The sequence below is a fragment of the Eleutherodactylus coqui genome, chromosome 10 (genome assembly GCF_035609145.1).
Source record: "Eleutherodactylus coqui strain aEleCoq1 chromosome 10, aEleCoq1.hap1, whole genome shotgun sequence".
Taxonomy (NCBI): domain Eukaryota; kingdom Metazoa; phylum Chordata; class Amphibia; order Anura; family Eleutherodactylidae; genus Eleutherodactylus; species Eleutherodactylus coqui.
Window position 1 is genome coordinate 53848602 of NC_089846.1, and position 27312 is coordinate 53875913.

General features: G+C 45.0%; 1 protein-coding gene across 1 annotated transcript; it reads left to right on the plus strand.

Annotated features, from left to right (window-relative positions):
• Positions 1 to 2923: 2923 nt before the first annotated feature.
• On the plus strand, positions 2924 to 27312 carry LOC136580434 (transcription initiation factor TFIID subunit 7-like). The gene is made up of 12 exons (XM_066581013.1): positions 2924 to 3076; positions 5508 to 5581; positions 9188 to 9266; positions 9928 to 10061; positions 10987 to 11113; positions 13484 to 13542; positions 13643 to 13715; positions 15571 to 15675; positions 17548 to 17706; positions 20243 to 20355; positions 20456 to 20515; positions 26690 to 27312. The coding sequence occupies exons 1-12, from the start codon at positions 3064 to 3066 to the stop codon at positions 26732 to 26734; spliced, it is 1041 nt and encodes a 346-aa protein (XP_066437110.1). The 5' UTR covers positions 2924 to 3063; the 3' UTR covers positions 26735 to 27312.

Consider the following 27312-nt stretch of genomic DNA (forward strand, 5'->3'; position numbering starts at 1 on the left):
TAGGGCTGCTGTGGGATGTCACTTTTATTGCTGGGGGCTACTGTGGGATGTCACTTTTACTACTGGGGGCTGTTGTGGGATGTCACTATAACTGCTGGGGCCACTGTGGGATGTCACTTACCACTTAGGGCTGCTGTGGGATGTCACTTTTACTACTACGGGCAATGGTGGGATGTCACTATTACAACTGGGACTGCTGTGGCATGTCACTAATACTAGTGGGGCTGCTGTGGGATGTCAATATTACTACTGGGGGCTGCTGTGGGATGTCACTATTACTACTGGCACCACTGTGGGATGTCAATATTACCGCTGGGACTGCTGTGGGATGTCACTTTTGCTACTGGGGTCATTCTGGGATGTCATTATTACTGCTGGGACCGCTGTGGGATGTCATTATTATCGCTGGGACCGCTGTGAGATGTCACTACTTGTCACCATGCGGCAGTTGTTGATCATCCCAGGACGGCGGTGTGCGGGGTCCCACGGTCAGGGCGCATCCCCCCCGGCCTGTTGTTCGGCTGCTGGGGGCACGGGTGCCTGGTCCGCATGGGCAGAGTGGTGCTGGTGGCGAATGGCGCCGGGTGTGCGCGCACCTGTGAGTGCAGCTGCCGTGCATGAGCTCACTTTTATTATATTCTGTTGGGAGTTGGCTGTCCCCCTCCCTCCGCCCCTGGGTGGAGGTTTTTGTTTAAACTTGCAATCACTGCCAGTTATTGGTTTCCCTCAGTATGCTAGCTAGACTGCCTCTGTTGGCCTCCTGCTTCTGTCAGCTTCGCTGCTATACTTTTGGGGGGCTCCCCTCCCTCCCTTGTTGCCAGTGCTTCATTTGAAATATTAAAAGTTTTTTTCGCATTACTAAGGCAAAGACTCTTCTTTTGCCTGAGTTCGGCCTTTTAGGGGGTCTCCATGAGGGCGACCTCCCACAGCAGTAAGTACATCTTTCTAAAACGTGACCCTAAGTTGGTCTGGCAGAAGTTTGTGCACTTGTTGCAGAAACAACTCCACTTCAATAAATAGAACTGATTTTCAATTGCAGAAATTTCCGCAAGAGCCGACCACAGCCCGGACACAGCAGACGTGCAATTTCCATTGTGTGAACTCTTTGGCGTTCCTGTATGGCTGTGGAATATTTCTGCTGCAGATCTCGCTATAAATCAAAAACCATCCATCCCCCAGAAGTTGTCGGGATCGAATAAAACTTTCTATGTGCGATCGTGCAAGCTTGTTGGCTGTAGAAGTTGGTGTCCCAGATGGTCCCATATATGTTCTATTGGCCATAAATCTGGCAACTGGGCAAAGTGTGACAATGATGTGGGGGCTTCCTGTGACCCCCTTGCTGTGTGCGGCCGAGCATTATCCTGCTGCCTCTTGGAAGCCGCCATGAGAGGAACACATGTGGCTGCAGGATGCCCTGAACATATTGCTGAGCTGTCATTGCCCCCACTACTAGGGGTGACCGACTGTTGTATGCGATGCCCCCCAGGCCACCACAACAGCAGTGGGGGCAGTGTGCCGCTCCACAGCAAAGGCAGGATTGAGGCGCTCACCCCGAGGTCTCCAGACACGAGCAAGGCCGTCATCGGTGCCCAAACTAAAGCTGGCTTTGTCATTGAAAATAACCACTCTGTAATAGTCCAGGTTACTTGTTCATGACACCACTGCAAATGGAACCATTTCTAGGGCCTCGGCTGGCAAGACTGTTCATATAATCCCGCCACAACGCTAATTTGCATATCTGCCTGAGATGTAACTGCATGCCGGGTTTTGCAGCAAAGCGACAATCCAATATAAATCGACAACAGAATGAGCAGGCTGTGTACTGCAGCTCGTATAATGTGCGCAGCTCGCTCTGCACTCCGCTGCCAATCTTAATTGCGCAAATCCGCCACATGTGAATCCACCATAACGGTGCCCATGTTGTTGCACTCTTGTGCTTGTACACTTGCAGTTCTGTGGAGTCATTAAATGGGTTACCTATTGCTGTAAATTTCTTACCTAACGCGCAGAGTTGGATCCGCCACTTCTGGTTGTGCTCTGACAAGAGGTCACACGGTATTGCAGCCTCCATTGTCAGTGACCTAATAAGATAGGGCTAGGTCCTTACTGTCCGCTAGATCAATATCCACTGGTTGCCCAAAGGGAAAGGAGGAACACCACTGATCAACTATTGATGGCCCATTCTGAGGTTCGCTCATCAGTAGTGGAGTTCCTGAGAACCTCGTTAAAGGTATTCCGTGCCGTATAAGTTGGCATGTGGTTTCATATATAGTTTTTCACAATCGCTGTCTGCACAATATATCAAATGCACTGATTTTCGACGGTTCACTCACCGTTGCGGGTAGGAATTGTGGGTTCCGCAAGCGGAAGAAAAATCACAGCATGCTGTATTTTACCACGGATTCCGCAGGTATAAGCTCCATTGATCTCTATGGATGCGTTTGATCAGCAGTGCATACACAATTAACATTGCGGATTTGTATAGATGTTGCTAGAAGTCCAGATGGTCTTAAATGATATAAAGAAAGCAGGAATTTGTGGTCAGACAATGCAGGATGGAGTCGGGGGGAGCAACACACTATCTAGCCTGCTGTCTGCAACCTCCACTTGTTCTTCTGGGCTCTTCTTCCAAAAGGTGTTTTTTAAAAAAAATGGTGTATACTACTTCCAAAATAAGTAGTATAAACCTGCCGAGCCTGGAGAGCAGTATCAGAGCAGCACTTGCCACGACAGCACAAAAGAAAGTCGCCTGAGTGATGGGGGTGTATTTCCAGGCAGTTGGCCAAATTTCTGATGTCATTCCCTGCTTGCGTTCATTCTTCCACATGGACAATACGCTGTCAAAAGCTGTACACCTATGCGGAAAACCACGTGCATACGCGGCCATGCACTCACTTCCGCGGTCGTACATAGGTCCTCCGCTGCCGACCTGTTCTTGTGACCCCGGCCTTATGCCCATATGGGCAGATTTGGGTTTAGAATTATCTGTTTTGAAACGTTTGTTTAATGTTTCCTTTATTTTCTCTTCCAGATACTGAAGAATAAGACAACGCAGAAATCGAGATGATGTCTACAAGTAAGGAATATATTACATGTATGAAAAATAAATGCATACTTGTTAGAAGGAACCTGTTAGGTACTACAAGCACCAGGAACAAAGCTATGGCGCTCATAGGACTGGGAACAAGTACCAGGGGTATGCTTCGTATATAGAGAGGAGCGAGTATACTCGATAAGGCATACTACTTGAGCGAGTAGTGCCTTAGTCGAGAACCTGCCCGCTCGTCTCTAAAGATTCGGCAGCGGGGGAGAGCGGGGAGGAACAGAGGGGAGATCTCTCTCCCTCTCCCCCTTGCTCACTCCCGCAACTCGCCTGTCACCCACGCCGGCAGCCGAATCTTTAGACACGAGCGGGCAGATACTCGACTAAGGCACTACTCGCTCAAGTAGTATGCCTTATCGAGTATGCTCGCTCATCTCTATTCGTATACTTACCCAGCTGCCTGTTCCCGTGCTGTCACCGGTGGAAGTCGGCGCTCCTGACTTCAGTCAGTGTTTGGGGACTCCCATAGAGAACAGTAGCCATTTTTCCTTGAGACTGTAAGTCTGCGGTCCTACTGGGCATAAATCCCATGGAAATCTCACCGAAATGACCGCAGCGGGACCGTACATACATTCTGTGAGATTCCCATGGCAGAAAGGTAGCTTCAGAACCCAGGTTTTGAAGCGGCTTCAGTGCCTGTATTCTTCTGTGGCTTTCTTTCCCCATAGAGTGGAGAGTGCCTACAGTGGAAACGGTGATGAAATTAACATGCCGTGGCTTTGAATTCCGCGTGGCATGTCAGCTTCCGCGTGGCTTGGCCACAATAACTTGTCCGCAATGTGTGGAAATTTCGCAGCAATTCCGCCCCGTGTGAACCCAGCCTAAATGGTTAGGACAGGAGTGTTGAGATCTGGGGTGCTACACTTGCCTGCAGCCTCTGTTGTGCGGTGTTTCTGTGCACATCACAGATGCAAAAGCACTGTAAACCCCTAAAAAGTGTTTTACGCTTGGGCTGTATGAGCCCGGCCTTGGGCTGAAAAAGACACATGCCCATCCAGTTTAGCCTATTATCCTGCAATGTTGATCCAGAGGAAGGCCAAACGCCCCCCATGAGGTAGAAGCGTAGAAGCCAATTATCCTCATTTTCTGACTCTAAATCTGGGAATCGGAATAATCCATGGATCACTGACCTCAGGCAGAGAGTTCCATAGTCTCACTGCTCTTACAGTAAAGAACCCGCTTCTATAGATGTAGAGGATGTCCTCTTGTTACAGTCACAGCACTGGGTATAAATAAAGTTCATCAAGACACTTGGTGCACATCGCTCTGAAGCACTCCTTACTTACACCAGCATAAAAAACGGCGGTCTAAGTAACTTGCCATCCTGGTGCTCTATAGATGGGCCATATTTTGCTTAGAAACGTAGTGTACTCCTTCCATGTTATGTGTGTCTCAGTTGTCGACTTTAGCCAAATTGGCCTTATCTAAAATGTTCAATGAAAGGATCCCAGGACCCTCTTGTGGGAACCCTTCTGTATACGAATAAATGAATAGAAATAGCAGCACAAACTTTAAAAAAGTGTAACATTATTCACGTTTGTGCTGCTAGTATTCTTACTAACATAATGTTTTTAGGGGTCCTGAGATCATGTCATGTTGTTCTCCATTCAGATCTTATGTTCAGCTCTGCCCAGGGGGATCCTATTGGTCTCTTATTTCAATAGTTTTGTATAATGGCCAAGATATGTTTCATCCAGGGGTTTCATTTTCGGGATTTTAAACAGACACCTTGACGGGACCCCTGGGCAGAGTCAAAAACGAGGTGTGAATGGAGTCTTCTATTTTACCAAATATATCACCCAAGACAAACACATAGCAGAAAATGACCTTTTATATTCTTCTAAATAAGCTACAGGTATACAGTCAGCAAGATGAGCTGTCATCTCCTCTATTATAACTGTGTGACAGGAGCCTCTAATCATCATCAGTAACTGTGACAGGAGTGTCTGTATCCCCCTCTTAGCAGTGTCTGAGGTAGGGACCATGTAACATCAGCACACAGACTGAGAAACTGACTAGGAAATGAACATTTAAATCCAAGTAAATTTGACTGGCCAGAATTGAGATCACACAACCATCTAAGGAGAAAGAGGCCTGGAGTCTTGGTTAGAATAACCAACCAGGTTAACACACACTGTGTGTGTGTATATATGTATGTGTAATATATACACACACAGGGGGTCTAGCTACTGTACATATTTAATGAGAACATTTTCATTGGTGTGGCCCTTTAATAAAATAAGTGTCATTATTGCCCATAGCATCCTATCAGGTCACTACGTTTTCAGCCTTTACTGGAAAAATAAAAGCTGGAATGTGATTGGTTGCTATTGTCAACAGTGATACATTTTGCAGATTTGTAGACCGGTCACTCAGTGAACAGCATTTTATTTCTTCCTTGCAGAACAAAAGACCTCGCGTAGCAAAGATGATGCTCCCCATGAATTAGAGAACCAGTATGTTTTGCGGCTTCCCCAGGTATGATGCTCGTGGCATTACATCGTTTGGTTTGGTATTGGACATTGTGCAAAATCTCACTATACAGAAGTTGACATTTACCATGCAGATGACAACGGGCTGCTATTATCAGCTTGGGTTCTTCATGGTTCCTATTACATCTATTTATGACAAATTTGTATTGAATCTTGTGAAAAAATGTTGTATGTCTTTTCTCCCGACACAGGATCACCTCCTGAGTTTCTTAAAGGGGTATTCCCAACTTAGCAAGTTATCACCTATCAAAAGAATAGGGAATGACTTGCAATCGGTGGTGGTCCAACTGCTGTGACCTCCATTGATCGTGAGATATCACCCCTGGTGTGTCCTGAATTTTTGACTGTAGTGGCCACCACAACATTCACTTCAATGGGATATCTCTGGTGGATCCATTGAAATGAATGGAGTGGCGGCGGTGCGCATGCTGCCATCGCTACCATAACTTTGTGACAGTGCCAGGGGTGAAACCCCCCGGTGGGACAACTCGTTTAGAGCTGTTCAAAGTTATTCTTTGCTTAATGAAAAGTCACATAACTTTCCAATATGCTTCTTGTGTCAATTCCTCTATGTTGTCAAGATCTCTGCTTAATAACATAGTATGTATGGCCGAGAAAAGACATATGCCCATCCAGTTCGGCCTGTTATCTCCCAATGTTGATCCAGCTTTCTGCTAATAAATGGGAACCTTCATTGTTTACACCCAGGTGATAAAAATCTGTTTTGGTCACATGATCATAACTCATTACATGACACATTTCTTATAACTGTAAGCGATCCTGCACTTGTTTATCAGTCACAGGACTAAAACTGATGCGCCGCAAGCTCAGCCAATCAGAGCCAGCGCTGGATGCACCAATTAGAGCCATTCATTGAATGGCCATGATTGGTTCATCGAGCGCTGGTTCTGATTGGCCCAGCCAGCGCTTGAGGAACCAATCAGAGCAATCTCTTGCTGGAGGCGGGGACTTCAAACCCTGTCACTAATAAAAGATGCTCTGTCGGCAATGACAAGTGCCTGGCAGCCTGCCCAGAGTTTCAGAGAGCAGTGGCAGGGACCTGGACGGCACCAGCTAGGTGAGTATTGTGTTTTTTTTTTTTTGTTTGTTTTTTAGTTAGTGCAGCTAGGGCTTGCGTTTAGAGCTGCCAAAAACCTGGTACCAAGTTGTGGCACGTTTTCAGCAGCGCTGAAACTGTTACCCATTCATTTCAATGGGCAACGCATGGCTGAAAACAGCCAAAGATAGAACAGCGTTGAAGACTCTGCCATTTGATGCTTGTGTGAGCAGCCCTATTGAAATGAATGGTTGTACAGTGTTTTGGACATACGGCTGCTGGGACGTAAAGCTATTGTGGTACAGCAAAATGTCTTCTCTACAGTAAATGTCTTAATGTCATTTATTGTGGAAAATTTACATAATCAGTTAGGTATAGAAACCTTGCAGCACCGTAAAGATATGGCAGCTGTGGCCCTGCATGATCTCAAATTATTCTACATAATGGGTCTACTGAGATACATACAGCACTGGCTGGATCCAGTACCAAAGGCTGAAGAGGTTGTGCCACCTTATAAACTTATAGCCTATGCACAGGATAGGGGGTAGCTTTATAATCGGTAGGGGTGCAACAGCTGCGACCCCCTTGGATCCCGAGAATGAGATTCCAGTCTGTCCCGGAGTGAATGATGCGCAGGCGCGCTGTGGCTCCTTTCACCTTAATGACAGCGCCAAAGGTTGGCAAAGTGCTTGAACTGTGTAATCTCTGGCACTGTCATTGAATTGAATGTATTGGCAGTGTGCCTGCGCAACTTCCACTCCCTTTATTTGGGGACTGACTGGACCCCTGTTGGTGGGCTCGGTGGGAGTCCCAGCAGTTAGACCTCCACCAAGCATAAAGCTATCCACTTGATGGGGAATAACAGGTCATAGGAAGCTCCCTGCTGAAATTCCCCTGAGGAGCGATGGAAGGCTTCCACATCTTAATCTTCCTGACTTGCGGTACTGTTATGCTCTTCCAACAAAATTCATATAAGCGTTTCCTAGATCCACTATGGTTAGGTAGACTGTGCTGAGCTACGGCAACCCATGTGTACTTCTGCAAAATGTACCTTACGAGCTATAACTCCTCTTGGTGCCTTTTATTGCCATGACACCAATACCCGTGTTACTTTTTAAAAAATATTTTTATTCTTTTCTGCAGAAAATGTAGCCATCAGTGTATATGTTATAAGACTCGTGTTAAAGGGGCCACTCCGGTGAAGTTTTATTTATTTTATTCATTCGTTATGTAATTAGTGCCCTGGTATATATTAGTCGGCTAATATTAACTTGTTTAGATATCCCTTACTTAGGTTTATATTCCTCTCAAAAAATAGGTTTTTCAATCAGCATATTTCCTGTATGATGAACCCTACCTGCAAGCTTTTTAGAGGGGGACACAAACTTCTAGCATAGTTACTGCTCATAATTAAACCCTGCTGTCACACAGTGATAATGAAGGTTGTCACAGCTCATCTTCCTGTCTGTATACTGATGGTCTGTAGCTTACTTAGCAGAATATAGAAGGTAATGATAATCACAGTATTCTCCCAACAGGCAGAGATGGTACAATCTCTAGTTCCTCATGTGATGTGTTGAAGCATCGTGGGATTGATGGCACAGAAAAGTGAGTTAGAAAGCGGGGATAAATTTCAGCATCCGGAAAGTGTTTGCTAAGACTCAGTCACATGGAAGTGACTGTAATATACATAGAAGACTTCCAGAGTGTGACAGCCAATCATGTTTAGGGTGCAGGGATGGAAAAATGTGTTTTCGCTGGAGTGGCCCTTTAAAACTTTCATGTAATTATTACATCTCTGTGTACAAGGGCTTAATCAGACGACCGTATATCGGTCGGGTATTCACGCCGACCGATTTACGGTGTCTCTCTCAGCAGGGGGAGGACGCTGGAAGAGCCGGGAGCAGTGGTCTGAGCTCCCGCCCCCTCTCTGCCTCCTCTCCACCCCTCTGCACTATTTGGAATGAAAGGAGGTGGGACGGGGAGGCTAAGTTCTGGGAATTAGCTCCACCCCCTTCCTGCCTTCCCTCATTGCAAATAGTGGAGAGAGGGTGGAGAGTTGGCGGAGAGGGGGCGGGAGCTCAGAGCCCTGCTCCCGGCTCTTCCAGCCTCCTCCCCCCTGCAGAGAGGGATGCCGTATATTGGCCAGCGTGAATACGCGGCCGATATACGGTCGTCTGACTAAGCCCCCAGACTGTAAAATGTAGCAGTTCTTCTTTATTATTTACTTCCAGTGGAAGCAGCGGCCTCGATTTCAAACTTGTTTTTCTAAAGAACATATAAAAATAAAGGTTCCCATCTAATGCTCGCAGTCAGAGATCTTTAAGAAAGTGATTCCAGAAACTGTATTGGAAATTTATAGAAGAATAGTCCTAATTTGGTGACACTTTCTCTGCTCTTTTGGTGTTTGTTGATTTATTATTACTTTCATTGCTGTTTTGGTCTATATTCCAATAAGAAGGAAATACTTATTTAAGGTGTTATTTGTCAGGGCCTCTTTGATAACTTTATGTACCACCTTATTTCGCCTTCTAGGAATACGCATCGACGGTGAGAAGGATGGTGCAGTCCGGCAACGTCAATGCAAAAGACAGACTATCGATTGAGTTGCATCGTAAGTAAGAACAGAAACGCAAGAATAGTTTATTGAAAGTGATTTTATACTCGTCACATTTGTATTCACCCTACCGAATATTAGTTAGTCTCAGAAGGTGAAAGACATAGGATTAGGGATGAGCGAGTATACTCGCTAAGGCACTACTCGCTCGAGTAATGTGCCTTAGCCGAGTATCTCCCGCTCGTCCCGAAAGATTCGGGGGCCGCCGCAGCTGACAGGTGAGTTGCGGCGGGCAGCAGGGGAGAGCGGGCGGGAGAGAGAGATCCCCCGCAGCTCCCTGCCCCGCACCGGCCCCCGAATCTTTCGGGACGAGCGGGAGATACTCGGCTAAGGCACATTACTCGAGCGAGTAGTGCCTTAGCGAGTATACTCGCTCATCCCTACATAGGATGCTTATTTCTTTCAACGTGTCCATAATACGGTCCTTTTTGAGTTATAGACTATATTGACTATACACCAGGCACATGATTAGAGGCATAAGAAGGGGAAACATTTCAAGTCTTTCTATACAATACGGGATTTTATGCTATTTTCATCAGCCACAAAGTTTTTGCTATTTAACCAGCAGAAATGGAAAATGGCTGAAAGCTGTCTGGTTAAGTGTGAAGATCTGTGAAGCATAAAGGTGTTAATAATAAATACTGTGACTGTTTTACAGCCGATGGCCGTCATGGGATCGTGCGTGTTGATAGGGTTCCACTTGCTGCAAAGTTAGTTGATGTTCCATGTGTATTAGAGTGTCTGAAAACCATTGACAAGAAGACTTTCTACAAGACTGCTGACATTTGTCAGGTAAGGCCTTTTTTTTGCCAGAAGGACTTTAAAGGGGTTATTTGGCTTCTAGGAAAAGAGATGCGAATGTTATATAAAAATGGGGAAAAAGCCAACAAAAAATGCTACTCCACTCTTTAATCCTCTGCCAATCGAGTGCAGATCCTCCTGTAGTCCCTGTTGGTCTTTGTTTATCAACTGCCTTGGTGTTCACATGTCATACTACTGAGCCATGGAAATTCAGAAAATGCTGAAATCTAGGAGGTAAGCTAAGTAGCGGCAGCTTGTACCTTATCTGCTGCTTTGGACCCACTTCTTCATCCTGTGCAGACAAAGATCTGCCTCTGTGTTTACATGTATCACTTCTGCATTATACACAACAGACTGTTCCCTACAACTTCCATCTTACATAGAGTTTGTTTACCGGCCAGCTCCGCCCCCAGCTCTCAGGTCCTACAACTTACCGGCACCAACCTCCCACTCATTCGGGGAAAGCCTGCTGAATCCAACAGACCGGACCTTCCAGCACTCTGAACTGCACATGAGCAATACAGTGCAGTACTTCCGCTCCTGTCCTCCCATCATGCACTGCTCACAGGTTATGTTGGAGGCTATGGACAAGGGAGGAAGTAGCAAATGCTGACAAGATGTCAGAGGAAGTGGAGATATTTTTCAGGCGGAGGGTTACATGACATAGAAAATTAAGAAAGTAGCCAGACCAGTAAACCTATTACAGAGGACTTATTGTGATGATGGACACTAAATGTTATAATGTTAGTCTGTGCTGGAATACCCCTTTAAGTAATGGCACATGATTGAAGACATAAATAGCTTTTGGTTTTTTATTCTATGATGATGGCATTTTTTAAAATACCTAGATGGCCCCTTTAATGCATCTGTAAATAGGATTTCAATTTGTACTAATTATTTTCTGAATTTATTTTAGATGTTAGTTTGTACCCTTGATGGAGACCTTTACCCTCCTCTAGAGGAACCAACTGGAACAAGTGACCCAAAGGCCAGCAAAAAGAAAGACCGGGACAGAGAAAAGAAGTTTATTTGGAATCATGGAAGTAAGTGTCTCTCTTTTTATGCCAGCTGAAGTGCATGTGCAGCTATGTTGGTATTCACTAGTAGAGCTCTGGGCATCTTGGGAGCCGCCCTAAGCTTGCTGCTGGTCCCTTGGATCCTTTCCTTCTGTCCCCGTCTTAGGTTAAAGTTCTATCCATGTCTGAGTGTCTTCCGGGTGCAGTTTGGCGCTGCGGTTTCGCTTCTATTAGAGGGAAGGCTGGTCATTTTAGTCTTTCGGCGCTATTCGGTGCAGCTTAAAGTGAAAATAAATGCCAAAGGCATTAACAGCAGGTGCCACATAATTTCTGGCATGGCAAAGTCTTGTGGGGTTAGAAGTGCGGTGATTCAGAGTGGCGTCACTTCATGTCAGTGCCATTTTGGAGCAGCCTCTCATGCTGTTACTGGAGGTGGTTCTGAGTGGTGGCATGATTTCCAGGCGCCCCTTTTTTCTGCACATGGTGCTATAATTATTTTGGAGGGCTCCTCAGGAGACTGGTCCTTGTGTCGCCCTCCTACCCCAGGACAGTGGAGCGCTACAGATAAAGCTTGGTCTCTGGCGTCCGAGACAATCTGAAACGGCCAGCCCCTAATAAAATATTGGACATTAGAGAGGTCTCTCTTGATGAAATTTGTAGGGCAACTACCTGCAGTTCTACGCACACCTTCTGTAAACCTCATAGGCTTCAGCTGAACCCAGTATCAGATTTATTCTTTTGATAACAAGTTTTGCAGGCTGCCATACCCCCTTCAGGCTAGGACACACCGGACAGAAATCTTGCGGAAAGTCCGCAGTGGGACCAAACGGAAATTCCTTGCGATTTCTGCAGTGGAAAGGCTGCTACAAAACCTGCGCCATTTTCAGCCTGTATTCCACTTCAGAAATCTTTCCCCATAGAGAGAAGAGAGTCCGCAGTGGAAACGTTGCCAAAATTGATATGTCACGGATTTGAGTTCCGTGCCGCATGTCAGTTTCTGCGCGGACTGTCAACAGCATGTGGCCAAGATTTTTGCAAATCTCGTCTGCTTTGCTGCTTAGTCTCAGTTTTAAAAATGGATGCGGAACTCCCATGTGGAGGGTCTGCACGGAAATTCCACAGCATTTCCATCCCATGTGACCCCAGCTTTATAGTCTGTTCCTGATTTACTACTCCAGCGGTGCTGTCATGGGTGAGAGTAAAAGTATGATTTGATCCCATGATGGTACTCTGGGCTTATTCACCCCCAAGAAAAAAGCAAAAAAAAAAGGATATGTATCTGTCTTAGGCCACTTTCACACGGCGAGATTTGTGAGACGCACGCATATGAACCTCATTCTTTTGAATGGGGTCATACACATGAGTGATTCTCCCCCTGGCCACCCTCCTTCCCCACTAGATTGCATCACGGTGTGGACAACAAACTCGGCATGTCCAATCTTTAAGCGTACCTTCGGAACACATTACCCATTGTTTTCAAGGAGGCCAGCAAAAGCGGACAAGAACTAAGGAAGGGAGAGGTGTGCCCCACTTTTATCAACTTGGGTTTGCTGTCCAGCAGTGGAGGATCCTCTCCTTATGGATTCAAGAAAACCTGATTACCAGTAAGTGTAATCACACATTTGCCCCCAAAGACGTGGAAAAAAAATCAAAAGGATATAGAATTTTGGTATCGTAATCATTCTAAAGTTCTGTCATTTATACTGCTTAGTGACATAACATACTTTTTTTTTTTTTTCATCCCGCTCTCCAAAAAAATGACTAAAAGCTATACAAGTTTTTCGGTACTAATAAAAACTACAAGTCGCCATGTGAAATGCAAGCCGTCATATGTCCCTGGAAAAATGGTTACGGCTTTTGAAAAGGAAAAATGAAAATCCCAAAAAATTGTTTTATTCGAAGTTCCAAAATAGGCCGTGTACTTAAGGGGTTAAAGAAATTGTCACACTGAAAATCTAGCTGTATGTGTAAGCGCACTTCAGACCTGCTACTACAATTCTTGGGGATATAGTCACTGCACACCATTTGGTTCACATTAGACGTCACATTCCTAGCGGTCAGTAATGGTTTCTAACATGCTGCTCCATTATTTCCAGATTTGTAATGGTTTTGTGCAGTTGTTCTTCTGTCTACTGGTAGCATTATCTCACAGCGATCGCGAACTTTAACTTCCTGTCTCACGACTCGTTCAATTTAAATGTCTGTGCTTTCTTCTCAAACGGGGTCTGGGGAAGCTGCCGGGCCTTGGCAGTGAAACACCTACCTTTTTATTTACATTTTTTTATGTCATCTTTTAATAAAAAGCATCATTCTTCCCTCCTTGGCTCTGGTACCGTATCACAGTTCCTTCTACAATATACATGTTCCCATTTAATCCTGTTTATCCTCTCCTTTTAGTAACGCTACCACTAAAGAATGTGCGCAAAAGACGCTTTAGGAAAACCGCCAAAAAAAAGGTACGTGGCTGTGATATTCTCAGATTTTTTGGGTGCTGCAGGGAACTTTTTACTTTTGAGTGTCGAAAATACTGCTAAATTGTGACTCCTTCATCCGCAGTACATCGAGTCACCAGATGTAGAGAAAGAAGTGAAACGTCTTCTGAGCACAGACGCGGAGGCGGTCAGCGTCCGTATCCTTTTTATGTCTATTGTTTTCTTAAACTATTTTACTGGTGTGTTTATCTACCACATAGAAATGTGATGGGGAAGAAACCTTAATAGTCCGGGGCTTATTCACACGGGCGTATTCTCCGTTCATGTGCTGTCTGTGTATTTTATAGACCAGTTACATTCTCCTTGTGGAGAGCAGCCAGAAGGTGTGAGGAGGCTTATAAGGCCACACATGCTCCTCTGGGAAATTTGGTACATGGTACAATGCCCCTGCAGCGCCACCCATTAGAAGACAGCATTCCTGCAAGTCGATGTCTGGCACATATCCCCAGTTATATTACAAGACTTATTAAGAGATCAAAGTCGGAGCATTTTGTGTTGTTTTTATTCCATATTTTGGATATATACGGGTACATCAATACAAATTATGTTGTTGTTTGTTTTTTTTCAAACTTTTTTTACGTGAAAACTGGGAGAAGGGGGGTTGAACATATAAATGTTTTTATATGTTCACTTTATTAATACACTACAGTTCTGTAGTATGTTCTAATTCTACCGGCGCTGATTAAGCCCTCCTACAGGCAAGGCTTAGTCCCAATGTCCACTTGCACGCATGGATTCCATCTGCTGCATCCCGCAGCTGAATCCAGCGGTGCCCGCATACATGGACAAAAAAATACATCTTTTTTACCGATCTAGATCCAGCGCGGGTCTCCTCTGTGCCGGATCTTCTTGCTTCAGCACGGCGGATGTGTCCGGCTGTGGCTGTGCCTCAGATCAGACAGCTTCCATTGACTTCAATGGAAGCTGTCCTTGCAAGGTTTGCTGAAAAATGGAGCATGCTGGGATTTCTCCCCGCACGTGCGATCTGCACGCTGGGAAAAAATTACATCCGCATGCTTTTTACTGTTCTGCGGACGCTAATGCATCTTTATGGGCGGCTTGATTTGCGGATCTCCCGCAAATCAAATCTGCCTGTGGACATTGGGCCTTAATAGGCTGAAAGACATGACAGCCCTGGGAGCGATCAGAAGGCTCTGGGCTGTCATGTAAACCCTATTGCTTTCCAACTATGGGAAGCTAGAGGGCGCTGTAGTCTGTTGCTTAGACACCAATGTCTGCATTGACTGTGGCATTTAAGCAGTTAAATGCCTGCAGTTGTACCTTGCTCTGATTGTGGCCATTCCTGGTGGTTGTCTGTCAGAAACAGCTGATAGACACCAAGTATGACGCAGACTCTGATCCAGATCTATCTGCCATAGGTCGTAAAGGGGTTAAATACCCATTGTCAATGCTGAACTACGATCACTTGCTAGCACGGTGTCCGTTGTGTATATATGCATGCAGGTAACTAATTTTGAACCACACAAGGTCTCCCTGACAACGCTGACATGTACGGTAGAAAACCTAAGCTCTTCATGGTCTGTGTAGCATCGATGGAACACATCTGCGGTATCAGCAGGGTTGGGGCTGATTCCCACTTGTGCGTTATGGATCCATATTAATTCCATTTTTATTATTGCCGCTATTTATATATTTTGAATGCGCATTGCTTTGTTTTCAGTGCGCTGCATGTTCCAATATATCCTTATTCACGTGTTAGAAAATACATACATCTGCACAACGAGCCCGTACTGTTGTGTGACATGGGTTAGGAAAAGGAAGGCATGGAAGGTAGAAGGATGTTACTAAATGAAGTCTAGTGAGAGGACCCCTGTTGTACCATTGTGTAACCACTGATGATTGAACTGACGGATGACCAATGGTCAGCGTGGATCCATAGATAGAAGTATGTTATGTATATGGCTTGTTTATTGCTTAGCCTTCTCTGATTGGTGGGCAGTTCTAGTCTTTTTCCTTGACACCAACGTTTAGGATGGGAGGTGATTGCTGAAGATGAGTCCAAAGAAAATGAAAATCTGACCGGCCTGGATGGTTCCCCTGGAATGTCAGGAATGAAGCAAGTACATGGATCTTCAAGTAATTAAAGTTTTTTTTGTTCTTTTTTTATTGTTTTTGTTGACTTTTGTTGTTTGTAAGTGTTTAGGTTGTTAGGCCGCCTGCAGACGGCACCCGACCCAAGCGTCTGCAGAGAGCAGCGTGACATTCACCTGCTCCTGCGGCCCCGGGTCTTTCATGTGCCGGCTGCCGGGCAGCTGGCGCATGCGCAGAGCCGATGGCCGGTGAGTGACGTTTTTCGCAGTGCCCCGCACAGAAATGGAGCATGTCGCGACCTGTTTGTCGCGCGAGATTTTGCGCGGCCAAATCGTGGCCGTCTGCATAGGATTGCGTTTGTTAACGCGATCCTATGGCAGCTTCCAGGTGTGGAAATTCTGCGGAATTTCCGCCCGTCTGCAGGCGGCCTTATATAGTAATTTATTATTGGAAATGACATTCAGCATAGAAAAGGATTCTCTGGACCTGCACACCAGAGTAAAGTACTCCATGGATTCCCTACAATTATGCCATGCTGTCTATAAAATTGTTGGCTGTTTTCATCTTCTGAGAAACTATTGAGATTCCAATAAATACCAGAGTTCCATCGAACTGTGCTAGGGGAAACACTGATGTAAGGGCCCTTTTACATGGGATGACCTGTCAAGTGCAGATGCCCAACGTTGATCGCTTCATGAATAGAGGCGGAGTGGGCCGGAGATTTTTTGGGCCCACCTGCCTCCATTCACAGTGAACAGGCAGTCATTCATAAGTGACTGCCTGTTTATACGGGCCAATTGTTCAGTTTTTATGCCTGCATAAACTGAACAACAAACAGTAAGACAACGAATTGTTGTTCGTTGTTCAGTCTGTGAATGCATTTACAATAAATAATCTTTCAGATGATCTCGCTGGATGCGGAAAAAACAATGATTTATCGGCTCGTTTAAAAGGGCCCTAAGCTGTACGGGGGCCAATTTTCTGATCACCAATTCCCTTTAGCAAATTACCTAATTTCTTCATTTACAGTAAATTAAAATGGCTGTTTTTTCAGGATATGCAATAGAAACTCTTTATTATTTTTTTTCCATATTTTTCCATAGCGAAGCTGATAAAAATCTACACTATTATGTCCTTTGCACAGGCTTTGAGGCTTCTTTCCCACAAGCGTATATCGGCCGCCGTTTTCACGGCCGGCCGATATACGCTACGTTGGGAGAGCTAAAACTGGTGAATGGGCGCACAAATCAAATGTTCGTGCGCCCATTCAGACGGCATGTGTCGTCGCCTCTTTCCCCTCCCTCCCCATCGCAGGCTCACCTCTGCTCTCCTCCCCGCTCGTTCTTTGCAATTGGAGGGGCGGAGCTAAGCGTTGTCCCGTCTCCTCCCATTGATGGCTATGGACAAGGGGCCGGGAGAGCGGGATCTTAGCTCCGTCCACATCCCGTCCCTTGTTCTCAGCCAGCAATTGGAGGAGACGGGTCGGCGCTTAACTCCGCCCTTGTCCCACCCCCTCCCATTGCAAAGAGCCAGCGGGCAGGAGAGCAGAGGTGAGCCTGCGCTGGGGAAGGAGAGCAGAGGGAAGGAGTTTAGCAGCCACACTGCTAAACTCCCTCCGGCTACTGCTATGGGCTCCAATAGGAGCTTATGCAGTGGCCGACGTATTCCGGCCCAAAAGATAGTTCCAGGACTATCTTTTTGGCCCGACATAAAAACGCCTGGCGCTATATTGGCCGGTCGCTTTTCCTTTTTTGGAATACGGCCATGTGATCTGATGCATCAGATCACAGCGTATATCAGCCGTTCGTGAAAACAGCGGGCCGATATACGCTTGCGGAAAAGAGCCCTAAGAATAGGTTCATCGATGCCTTTATTTTATATTTATTCATTCCATTTGCTTTTCCTAAACCTTTTCAGTGGAACGAGATGAACTCCGTGAGATCTTTAATGACATTAGTAGCAGCAGTGATGGAGAGGAAGAGGAACGGCAAGAAGAAGAAGACTTGAACATTATGGAAACGGAAGATGAGCAAAGAGGCCGTCAAAATGGCCAGGATGGGGGAACCAACCAGATAGGTGAATGTTAACTATTGAAATAGTTGTACATGCTGCATGACGTACGTGAATTTGACATCAGATGGGCAATGATGGCCCATTTTTGTTAAATTTGGCTATGCAATGTAAAAACCACCATTACTTTTTAAAATTTTCCACTATGCAGTATAGAAGACATTAGCTTTGTAAAAACTGTCTGAAGTGATGCTAGCCTTATCATAACTTTATACTTAGTCTAGTGATTCATGGAGATACTGAGGTCAGCTAACCTCATCCACACACATGTACTGCTCAGGGAAGGGACCATTTTAGTACTTGCAGTGGGTATTTCTGTGTCTGTGAGCATGGCGGCAGGAGGTATTAGGCTGAGTTCCCTCTGGGCGGAATTTCCATGCAGACTTTCTGCACGGAAATCCCTCCTGCGGCTGCTTATCCCGGGTAAAAGAAGCAGCAAAGTGGAGAACATTTGCAAAAATCTCGTTCACATGCTGCGGCCAAGTCGCACTGAAACTGACATGCCGCGCGGAATTCAAAGCTGCAGCATGTCAATGCTTTCCCCGTTTCCACGGTGGCCGCTCTCCTTTCTATGGGGAGAGATGGCCGCAGCGGAATGCAGGCAGCCAAGCCGCTTCAAAACCCGCGGATTTTGAAGCTGCATTTCTGCCGCGGGAATCTCGTGGTATTTCCATGCGGTCATTCCGCGAGATTTCCATAGGATTTCGGTCCTGTGTGACCCCAGCCTTAGGGTTTTGAATACGCAATCAGTGCTTTCACAACAATTTACCATTATGAACTTAGATATACAGTAGGCCTAAAAAACAATGAGTCAATGCCGCTATAGAAGCATGGTTATGTTCATACGAGAGCCATGACTTCTGCTTTTATGGAATCCATGAGACATCTGTCGCGATCCTTTATGATGCATTATCCGCCCCTCACAGAGGATTATAATTGGTCCATTAGGTTTGTTGTGCTGGATAATGGATAACAGTCTGGCTCTTCAGCTTTTTTACCCAAGTATAAACAGGGTTTTAAATCCTAAAATTACTGGTGCCGCAGTCAGTACTAGTGGAGCTCATTACTTACAAATGTACGATTTAGACATGAGATCCACCAACGACATTGTGAAGCGTCCAAAAACCATGTTGGCATGTTGCCAATTCAGTTTTTAGCCCCTTAAAGACCAGGCTGTTTTGGTCCTAAAGGACCAGACACTTTTTAGGGATTTTACCCATGTGGCTTTTACTGCCCTATTTTTTTTTTTAATTTCTCTTCAGCAACCAAAATTGTTTTTACTGTGTTCCCCCCCCACCCCCCCTATAATATTATATATAATATAAAAATCTCTCTTTTCACTGACTATTGGGGGTAAAAAGCTAAAAACAAACAATTTTTCTAACATTTATAGTTGTTTTTGATTTTAAATTAGTCTATTTATGCTAAAATGAAGTCTGTGAAATGGGATCCTCATTTTTTTTTTCTGGACGTTTTGATATACTGTATATTATGTATAGTTTTGGATGATGGGGTGCGTATGGCCACTGTTCTGGTTGGCGGTGGGTCGTTTGCATGTAATTATTCTGTAAAAATAATTTTAAATGTATTTATTTTTGTAACTTTTTTTATGAAGGTAAAAAATTTCCCAGCTGCATGTTGTGATGGCCAATTCATATGAACAAAGTAGGCAAAGACTAAATAACTTGTCAAAAAAAAAAAATCTCTATAGCCAAATACATACCGCTTCAGAAGGGCTCCACAGATATTCACCCAGCAATAGAAGCCAGTACTAGTAGCGCCCCGCCCACCAGAAGATTCCCGTTTCTTTTGGGTACCCCCTCGTATGCTGTGGAATGAGTTTTGTGCTGATTTGTTTCTGAATACCGTATATACCGGCGTATAAGACGACTTTTGAACCCCGAAAAATCTGCTCTGCAGTCGGGGGTCGTCTTATGCGCCGGTAATACAAAAAAAAAAAGTGTAAAAAAAAAAAAATCATTACTCACCTCCCCCGGCGTTCTGTCGCGCTCCGGCAGGATGTCGCTCGCTCCTCGTCCCCGGCGCAGCATTGCTTTCTGAATGCGGGGCTTGAAATCCCCGCTTCCAGAAAGCTAATACACACGCCGTCAGCCGGTACAGCTATTCAATGACAGCATTGAATGGCTGTGATTGGCTGAAGGCGCACGTGGCTTCAGCCAATCACACCCATTCAATGATGTCATTGAATAGTGTGATTGGCTGAAGCCACGTGCGCCTTCAGCCAATCACAGCCATTCAATGCTGTCATTGAATGGCTGTAACTGGCTGACGGCGTGTGTATTAGCTTTCTGGAGGCGGGGATTTCAAGCCCCGCATTCAGAAAGCAATGCTGCGCCGGGGACGAGGAGCGAGCGACATCCTGCCGGAGTGCGACAGAACGCCGGGGGAGGTGAGTACTGATTTTTTTTTTCTCCACTGTATTACCGGCGTATAAGGTGAAAGTTGGGGGGTCGTCTTATACGCCCCGTCGCCTTATACGCCGGTATATACGGTACATATTTTATTTTTTATTTCCCTTTAGTGCTAGAACTGCAGAAACAAGTAGAAAATTTACAGAAGAAACTACGGGAGACTCAAGAAAGAAGGAAACGTCAGGAAGAGCTGATCATGAAAGTGGAGAATGTCGCTCTTAAGGTGAAGAGAAAGGAGTATTGCTACTACCCTGTATTTGTGAGAGGTCATAATGGTGTTAGAATAGTATTCTCACTTTTCTTTATCATCTGTAACCCCTCAGACACGTTTACAAGCAGTCCTTGATGAATTCAGGCAGCAGGAAGACCGTGAGAAACAACAGGTGAGATATTCTACAAAACCAGATTGACGCGATGTTCACTACGCGAACATAAAATGGGTGCATTCACATTTGTGAGGTTTCCTGCATGGCACTGCGTTGCCATGCTATGCAGGGAAAGAATCGCAGCATGTCCTTTCTTTTTGTGATATCACCCACTGTTCCCAATGTAGCCGTCAGCAGCAGAGCCGACCGTAATGAGAAGAATGGGAGAACATGCGATCCCCTGCCATGGATTCCTTCAGCCCCGTAGGGATACGAGGCTGTTTTCATGTGAAAACTCCTCGCATCCACAGGTTTCCACATGGATCGCGAGGGCAATCGGGCCATGATTCACGGCCCGATAATGCCCTTGTCAGTGTAAAGGAGCCCTACTCTCTCTAGCAGCGCTGTTGGCTGAAGCAGAACACCGCCGCTAGAATTAACATAGGAACTTTGACCTTGTCTGACAAGTGACTCCATGTATCAAACTCACATTTTATGATTTACGGCGGCGGTGAGGATGTAACAAATCTAATGACGCCAAAATCTTCCACCAAAGGTCACATAAAGGGGTCAAAGTGTGGGGCAAAAAAAAAAAAGCCTGTAGGCTTTTTTATTTTCGATGTTGGTCGTCTTACCTTTCTACATTCCAAGTGCTTATTTGTGTTCTATTCTCGAGCAGTTTTAATAAATACATGATCTAAATAATTTTCTGATGATATCAGCAGGTTTTACACAGTAACATAATTACTTGGGCTGAGCAACATATCTCTCCAAGTGCAACTTTATGCACTAGTATTATTAACTCCCACTACAGTTTATTGGCTCCGGGCCTTTTTGATTGCTGCTATAGAATCTGACATTACTACTTTTCAGGGTAGAACATTTTATAATTTGACTACGCTAAACTGTAAGGAACCCTTCATGTCTGATGGCTTTCCTTAAAGCGTAAGGAATCTTCCTCATTCCTTCATACAGTTCTGGTCAGTTCTTTGTATTGGCCACACACATAAGTGTAAATAAGATCCACCTCTAAGGCATCTTTCTTCCAAGCTAAACAAGTCCACTTTTTCTAGCTTCACATTATGAGAAATCTCCCATGCTAAAATCTTATTGGCTTTGCAGCTGCTGCTAGACATTAAGTACAGCTTATTTAATCAGAATACCCCAGGATGCACATGGGTAAGGTGGTGGGATTGGGGATGAGGTGAGAGAGGATTGGGTCAACTTAAAATAGGGGATAGATATCTGATCATTGGGGGTCTGTTTGCTGGAACCCTTACTGATTTAAAAGAACTGGAGTCCCTGGGGTCCTCGAATGAACAGAGCAGTGGTCATGTGTGTGCACTACTCGTCCATTCAGTTCTGTGGGACCGTTGCAGATAGCTAAGCACTTGTGCTTTGCTATTTCTGGCAGTCCCATAGAAATGAATGAAGTGGTAGTGTGTACATTCCCAGTGGTTCCCCACCAATCAGATGCTTCTTTTCTATCATGTAAATAGGGCAGGAGGTGGTTTTGTGCCACACACCTTTAATTGTTATGGACCCCTTTTGCGGACATTTTTAAAAAATATTTCAATGTGTGTTATGGCTCTGTCCACCTTCGCATGGCCAGCCTTCGGCATCATGTTGACTCCATAGATGCGCGACTCCTATGTCCAGGACTTGCTCATGCACGGACAGAAGGCACACTACATCTGTGGAGGGGTCATGATGACATGTTGGTTACAGTACTAAAACTGGCGCCGTCCAGAAGGCTAGTCGTGTGGAGGAGCTGTGATTTGAACAATAAAGACATCAGGACACGTTTGAACTATCTAAACGTGCCTATTCCTCCCCAGGCAGCCTCCTTACCAGATCTTCACCTCCCCGATCTTCTCCTTGCTCCTCCAGTTCCCCGGATCACCTCACCTCCAGCCGTCCGGATCCTCTTCTTTCTGTGACAAAACGTACATTGCCTGCATTCTGCTTCCTGCAGGGCAATGTACCCGGTCACTAGTGACATAGCATTCTCTGCCTAGCAGGGAATGCAGAATCCACGGCAGTCTGCTTTCTACGCGGCTGCGCATGCGCGATGTCTCGTCACTAGCGTGTCATATACTATATGGAACACTAGCGAGGAGATATCACGCATGCATACTAAAGCAGGCTGCCGAGGGTTCAGCATTCCCTGCTAGGCAATGAATGCTATGTCACTGAAGTGAACTGCGGGTAATGGACGCTCCAAAACAGAAGAGGAGGATCCGGCCAGCAGGAGGGTTTGTTTTTTTCCCTGGTCAGCTTTTAGAGGGCTGACATCAGATTTGTTTTCTTCTTGGCATTTCAAAGTCATAATGAAAATACTTCAGTGGAAGGTAATGTGAAAAAAATAATTTCCTTTCAACTATTTCTTGGAGAGAATTGGAGGTCAATGTCTTCATAGGACTTCAGTTATATAAGATGTGTAAAACATGATGCTTTATCCTGTTGTTGGTGTAGTTGTAGCACTCCATAGCTCTTTTAGCTTTATGTTACACTATAAAGTGTGGGGGGTACAATCCCAATAAGATGGGCAATGACATTTTGCATGAGATGTGCTTCTTGTAGTCCCTTAATCATTTTGCTCTCACTGTGAGGCTTCCTACACACAGGCGTCCGCGATATCGTAGAACCCAGCAGATATTGTGCTTTCCAGCGTGCTTTTTATACGGGCATGCAAAGTGCTTCCCTGTCAAAAACTCCTCCGATCCCTTCAATAGAGTTGCGATCCTCCAGCATGGCTTGCAGCCACATCAGCGGATCGGCAAATGTTTCCCATTGTTTTGAATAGAAAACTTTGCATTGTATGCTGTGTTTTCCGGCCCCATTGAAAACAATATGTTCTGAGGGAACACCCAAAAATAGGATATGCCGTGATTTTTTCAAAAGAATGGGGTTCATATTTGTGTGAGACTTGTGCCTTACAACGGGCAAATCTTGCGCAATTTTTATGTTCGTGTGAAAGCGGCCTAAGAGAAGAATTGTGCTATTGGTGGAATTTTTTTAAATGGAGGGCTAAATAAAACCCTAGTTTTGCTACACTATATGTTTTAGAAGGGGGAGGAAGCAGAAAAGTAGCTGACTAGTCCAGGACTTCTTTGTAGAGTGTTGCATGCTCGGATGTGACTGGACAGATTCTGGGTTACATCTCTACTTCTGTCTTTTTTAGCTGCTAGCAATGTCAGTGTTTTAGGTATTCAAATGCTTAAGAACTTTATGTGCTTGCATGATTAAAGGGGTTCTTATGAAATCCATAATCTAGTTTAAAGTAGGGCGTTTTAGGATTTTTTATGGCAGGTTGGAACTTCCCTGAATGATAACGGCTGATTCCATCTGCCACCTTATGAATGGTTTGTGCGAGACCTTAATGAGGTGACACTCACTATTTAAGTGTGATTGTTCGCCGTAAGAGAAACCAATAATCTTGTAGATATGATACCTTTTAATAGCTAACAAATATACATGCTGTTAGTGCGAGCTTTCAGATCTTCTATGGACCCTTCCTCAGGCTTAATCTGAGGAAGTGTCCATAGAAGATCCAAAAGCTTGCTGTAACATCGTGTATTTTTGTTAGCCATTAAAATGTATCATATCGACAACATTACTTGGTTTTCCTTACTGAGAACAATCACACGTTGCTCTACAGGCTAAGTCGGTACCAAACTTTTTTCTCATTTTACTCATGTAGTACCTTTTCCTTATTTTTTCCATTGAGCTTTCCATGAGCCTCTTACACCAGCCGTGTACATGGTTTAAATAATTCTCTGGGACTAAAAACTGCAGCTTGATACTTTGTCTAGATTAAGTGAGTGATTGTGAAAAACCAGCATGTAGACGTCGGTATCCCTGCGATTGGACACAGATCAGAACTCGGTTATCAGGCGGATAGTAGAATGATGAGGTGCATGTTTCACATACCTTGGAATGTACAAATCAATGTTTTAGACAGATGTCTATATAATGATAGAGTTGTGAAGCCAACTCTTTATTGATTATACAGCGCAATAAAAGCATTAAACAGGTAAAAAAATAGCAAAGTACGGGTTTCCAATATTTTTCCATCATTATTTTACCCAATAAATACAACCTAGCAGTTACTATAAAGGTAAATCTTGCTGATTGTGAAATGCGATATGTTTGTATTACGTAACGGGCAACACGAAGTTAAGAGGAAAGAAGGAAATTTATTATAGAACAGAATCAATAGAAGACTAGTACTGGCATTATTAGCATTGTTATCAATTAGTGGGAGGTTCTCAATGGAAAATCTAGTATGATTAATTGCTTCTCCCCTTTGCTGGCATGATGGTGCTAGTCCAGCTGGTTGCTAGGGCATAATGCCAAGCAGCTAAAGCAGACAGCAGTGCAACCCTAGCAGCCAGTTTGTCTTGGCACGGAACTGCTATAATTGTTGGATATACGTATTGTATGGCTCCAGGACATCACTTCATTCACTGTTTCCTAAATGTTATGTCTGCTGAGTGTAAGGCACAACTGCTCTACACGATCCACTCCCTGTTGTATGTACATTGCTGTTCTGACACTCATTTCTTGTGAGTGTCAGAGAAAGACTATCTCAATGACATAATCTCTTGGCAGATGTAAGGGATGCTTCTAAATGCAGAGCCTGCCTGCTCTCTCGTATGTTCTCAGAACACTGTAAGATGTTTACTTTTACATACGAGCAGAACCTATGGCTCTTGAGGAAAGTAGGCAAGACATTGCTTCAGAGTGTATGAAGTGGGGAGTCAAAGGGCCCCAGGAAGAGACAGCGCACAAGCACCATACAGACGCAGCCTAATGGGTGTCTAATAGTAGCCATAAATAAGAATAATGCTACAAAGGGGGTTTGTGTGTGAAATTCTGCAGGGATTTCTGATGATTGATTTAAATGGAAGAAATGTATAATTGGATGTGTACGACATCCGGATCCCCAGCTCACCGCCAAACTGGTAACTGAACGAAGAGGCAAGGGTGCGTTGGGATTCTCAAACCCCACTTCCTTCAATCTTTATTTATGGGTTAGGCCTCATGTCCACGGGGAAAATCAGATCCGCTGCAGATTCTACATGTAGAATCTGCAGCGGGTCCCTCCTGCCCCGCGGACATGAGTGCCGAAAATAGCAATTTAAAAGCATTTACCTTTCCGTAGCGGACGGCGAAGATCAGCTGTTCCTCACGGCCAGATCTTCATTTTCGGCCGGCGGATGAATTCCTGACGCCGGCGGCACGTCGCCGGCACGTCGACGACGTGCCGCGCGCATGCGCCGGGCACATCCGCCGAGCCGTAGCAAGGGAGATGCAGCCGTGAGGAAGAGCAGAGCTTCGCGGCCCGCTGCGGGTGAGTAAATGCTTTAAATTCCTATTTTAGGTCTCCCGCGGATCCGGACGGCTTCCATAGGCTTCAATAGAAGCCCGCGGGAGCCGTCCCCGCGGGAGACCCGCATGAAAATGGAGCATGGTCCAGATTTTTTCATGCTCCCTTTTTTTTAAATGCCTTTTATTGACGATCCGCGGGTATTTATGTACCCGCGGGTGGTCAATGCATCCCTATGGGGTGCGGATCCGCGCGCGGGAGATCCGCTGCGGATTTTAAATGTCATTTTGCCCGTGGACATGAGCCCTTAGTGATAAATAATTTTCACAAAAGACAACACATGTAATTCAAAAACAGATGTGTATTACTGATTGTTAGAGTGAAACATCTAATATTTTTCTTTTATCTCTTTGAGGGTGCTTTTCGTAGAGAGACTCTCACCTACTAGCACTACAAGCTAAGTTTATGGGCTTAAAGTAGGTGAAGCCCTGAGTCCGGAGATCTAATTGTTATACTTACCTTCCCAGTTATACCCCCGGTGTGAGCGATGGAAGCCACCACTCAGTGCATTGAACAGCGCTGCTCAGTAGTAGTATGAGAACAGGCGGACTACTTAACAGCACCACGCAATGCATTGAGCGGCGACTTCCACAGCAGACATTGGGGGAATTACAGTATAGTCCTTACATCCCTGGACTTGGTGCATCACCTACATTTAGCCCATCAACTTAGCTTGGCTTATAGGGCTTAAAGTAGGTGACAGATCTTCTCTAACCGTACCCTACTTTTGACCCCAACATGTGCAAAACAGTTAGAGGCATATTTTGTGCACCGCTAATAATTGTATGTTCTCTTCTTAGGTGACATCATTGCAGGAACAGCTTGAGGCCCTAATAGAGAAATGAGGAACAAACTACGGAATAACACAGCAAAGCTCTGTAATCTCTCAAGTACCGGGTGATCTTCAGGCAGATGGGTTGGAAGACGATGGCTGATACATGTTGACTCATTTAAGAAATAACTGATTCCCAATAAAGATTAGATGGAAATATATTTGTGAGGCGCAACTACTTAAACATTGAGTGACGACTGCATTCCTGATGTGGAGGTTATTTATGCATGTTTTGCTATGTGACAATTCCACAAGTAAAGAGGGTTTTCCATGATGCGCTTTTACTGTAAGAACAGGTTCTCCATACTGGAAATAAAAAAAAAAACAAGCTCCTATTCGCTTCTCCCCGCATTGCCCCGCCCACAGCGCCAGATCTCTGCTATGATGTACTGTTTACAGGCTGCTGCAGCCAATCACAGAGCACAACAATTGATCGCTGGCTCTGTCGGTCAGGAGGGGAGTATAAGCTCGTTTGTTACTTTCCAGCATGGTGAACCTGTTTTTACAATAAGAAAATTCAGTTCTAACAATCCCTTTAACGTCAACAAATCAAGAACAGACATTTTTGTGTTAAACATCTGAAACGAGTAT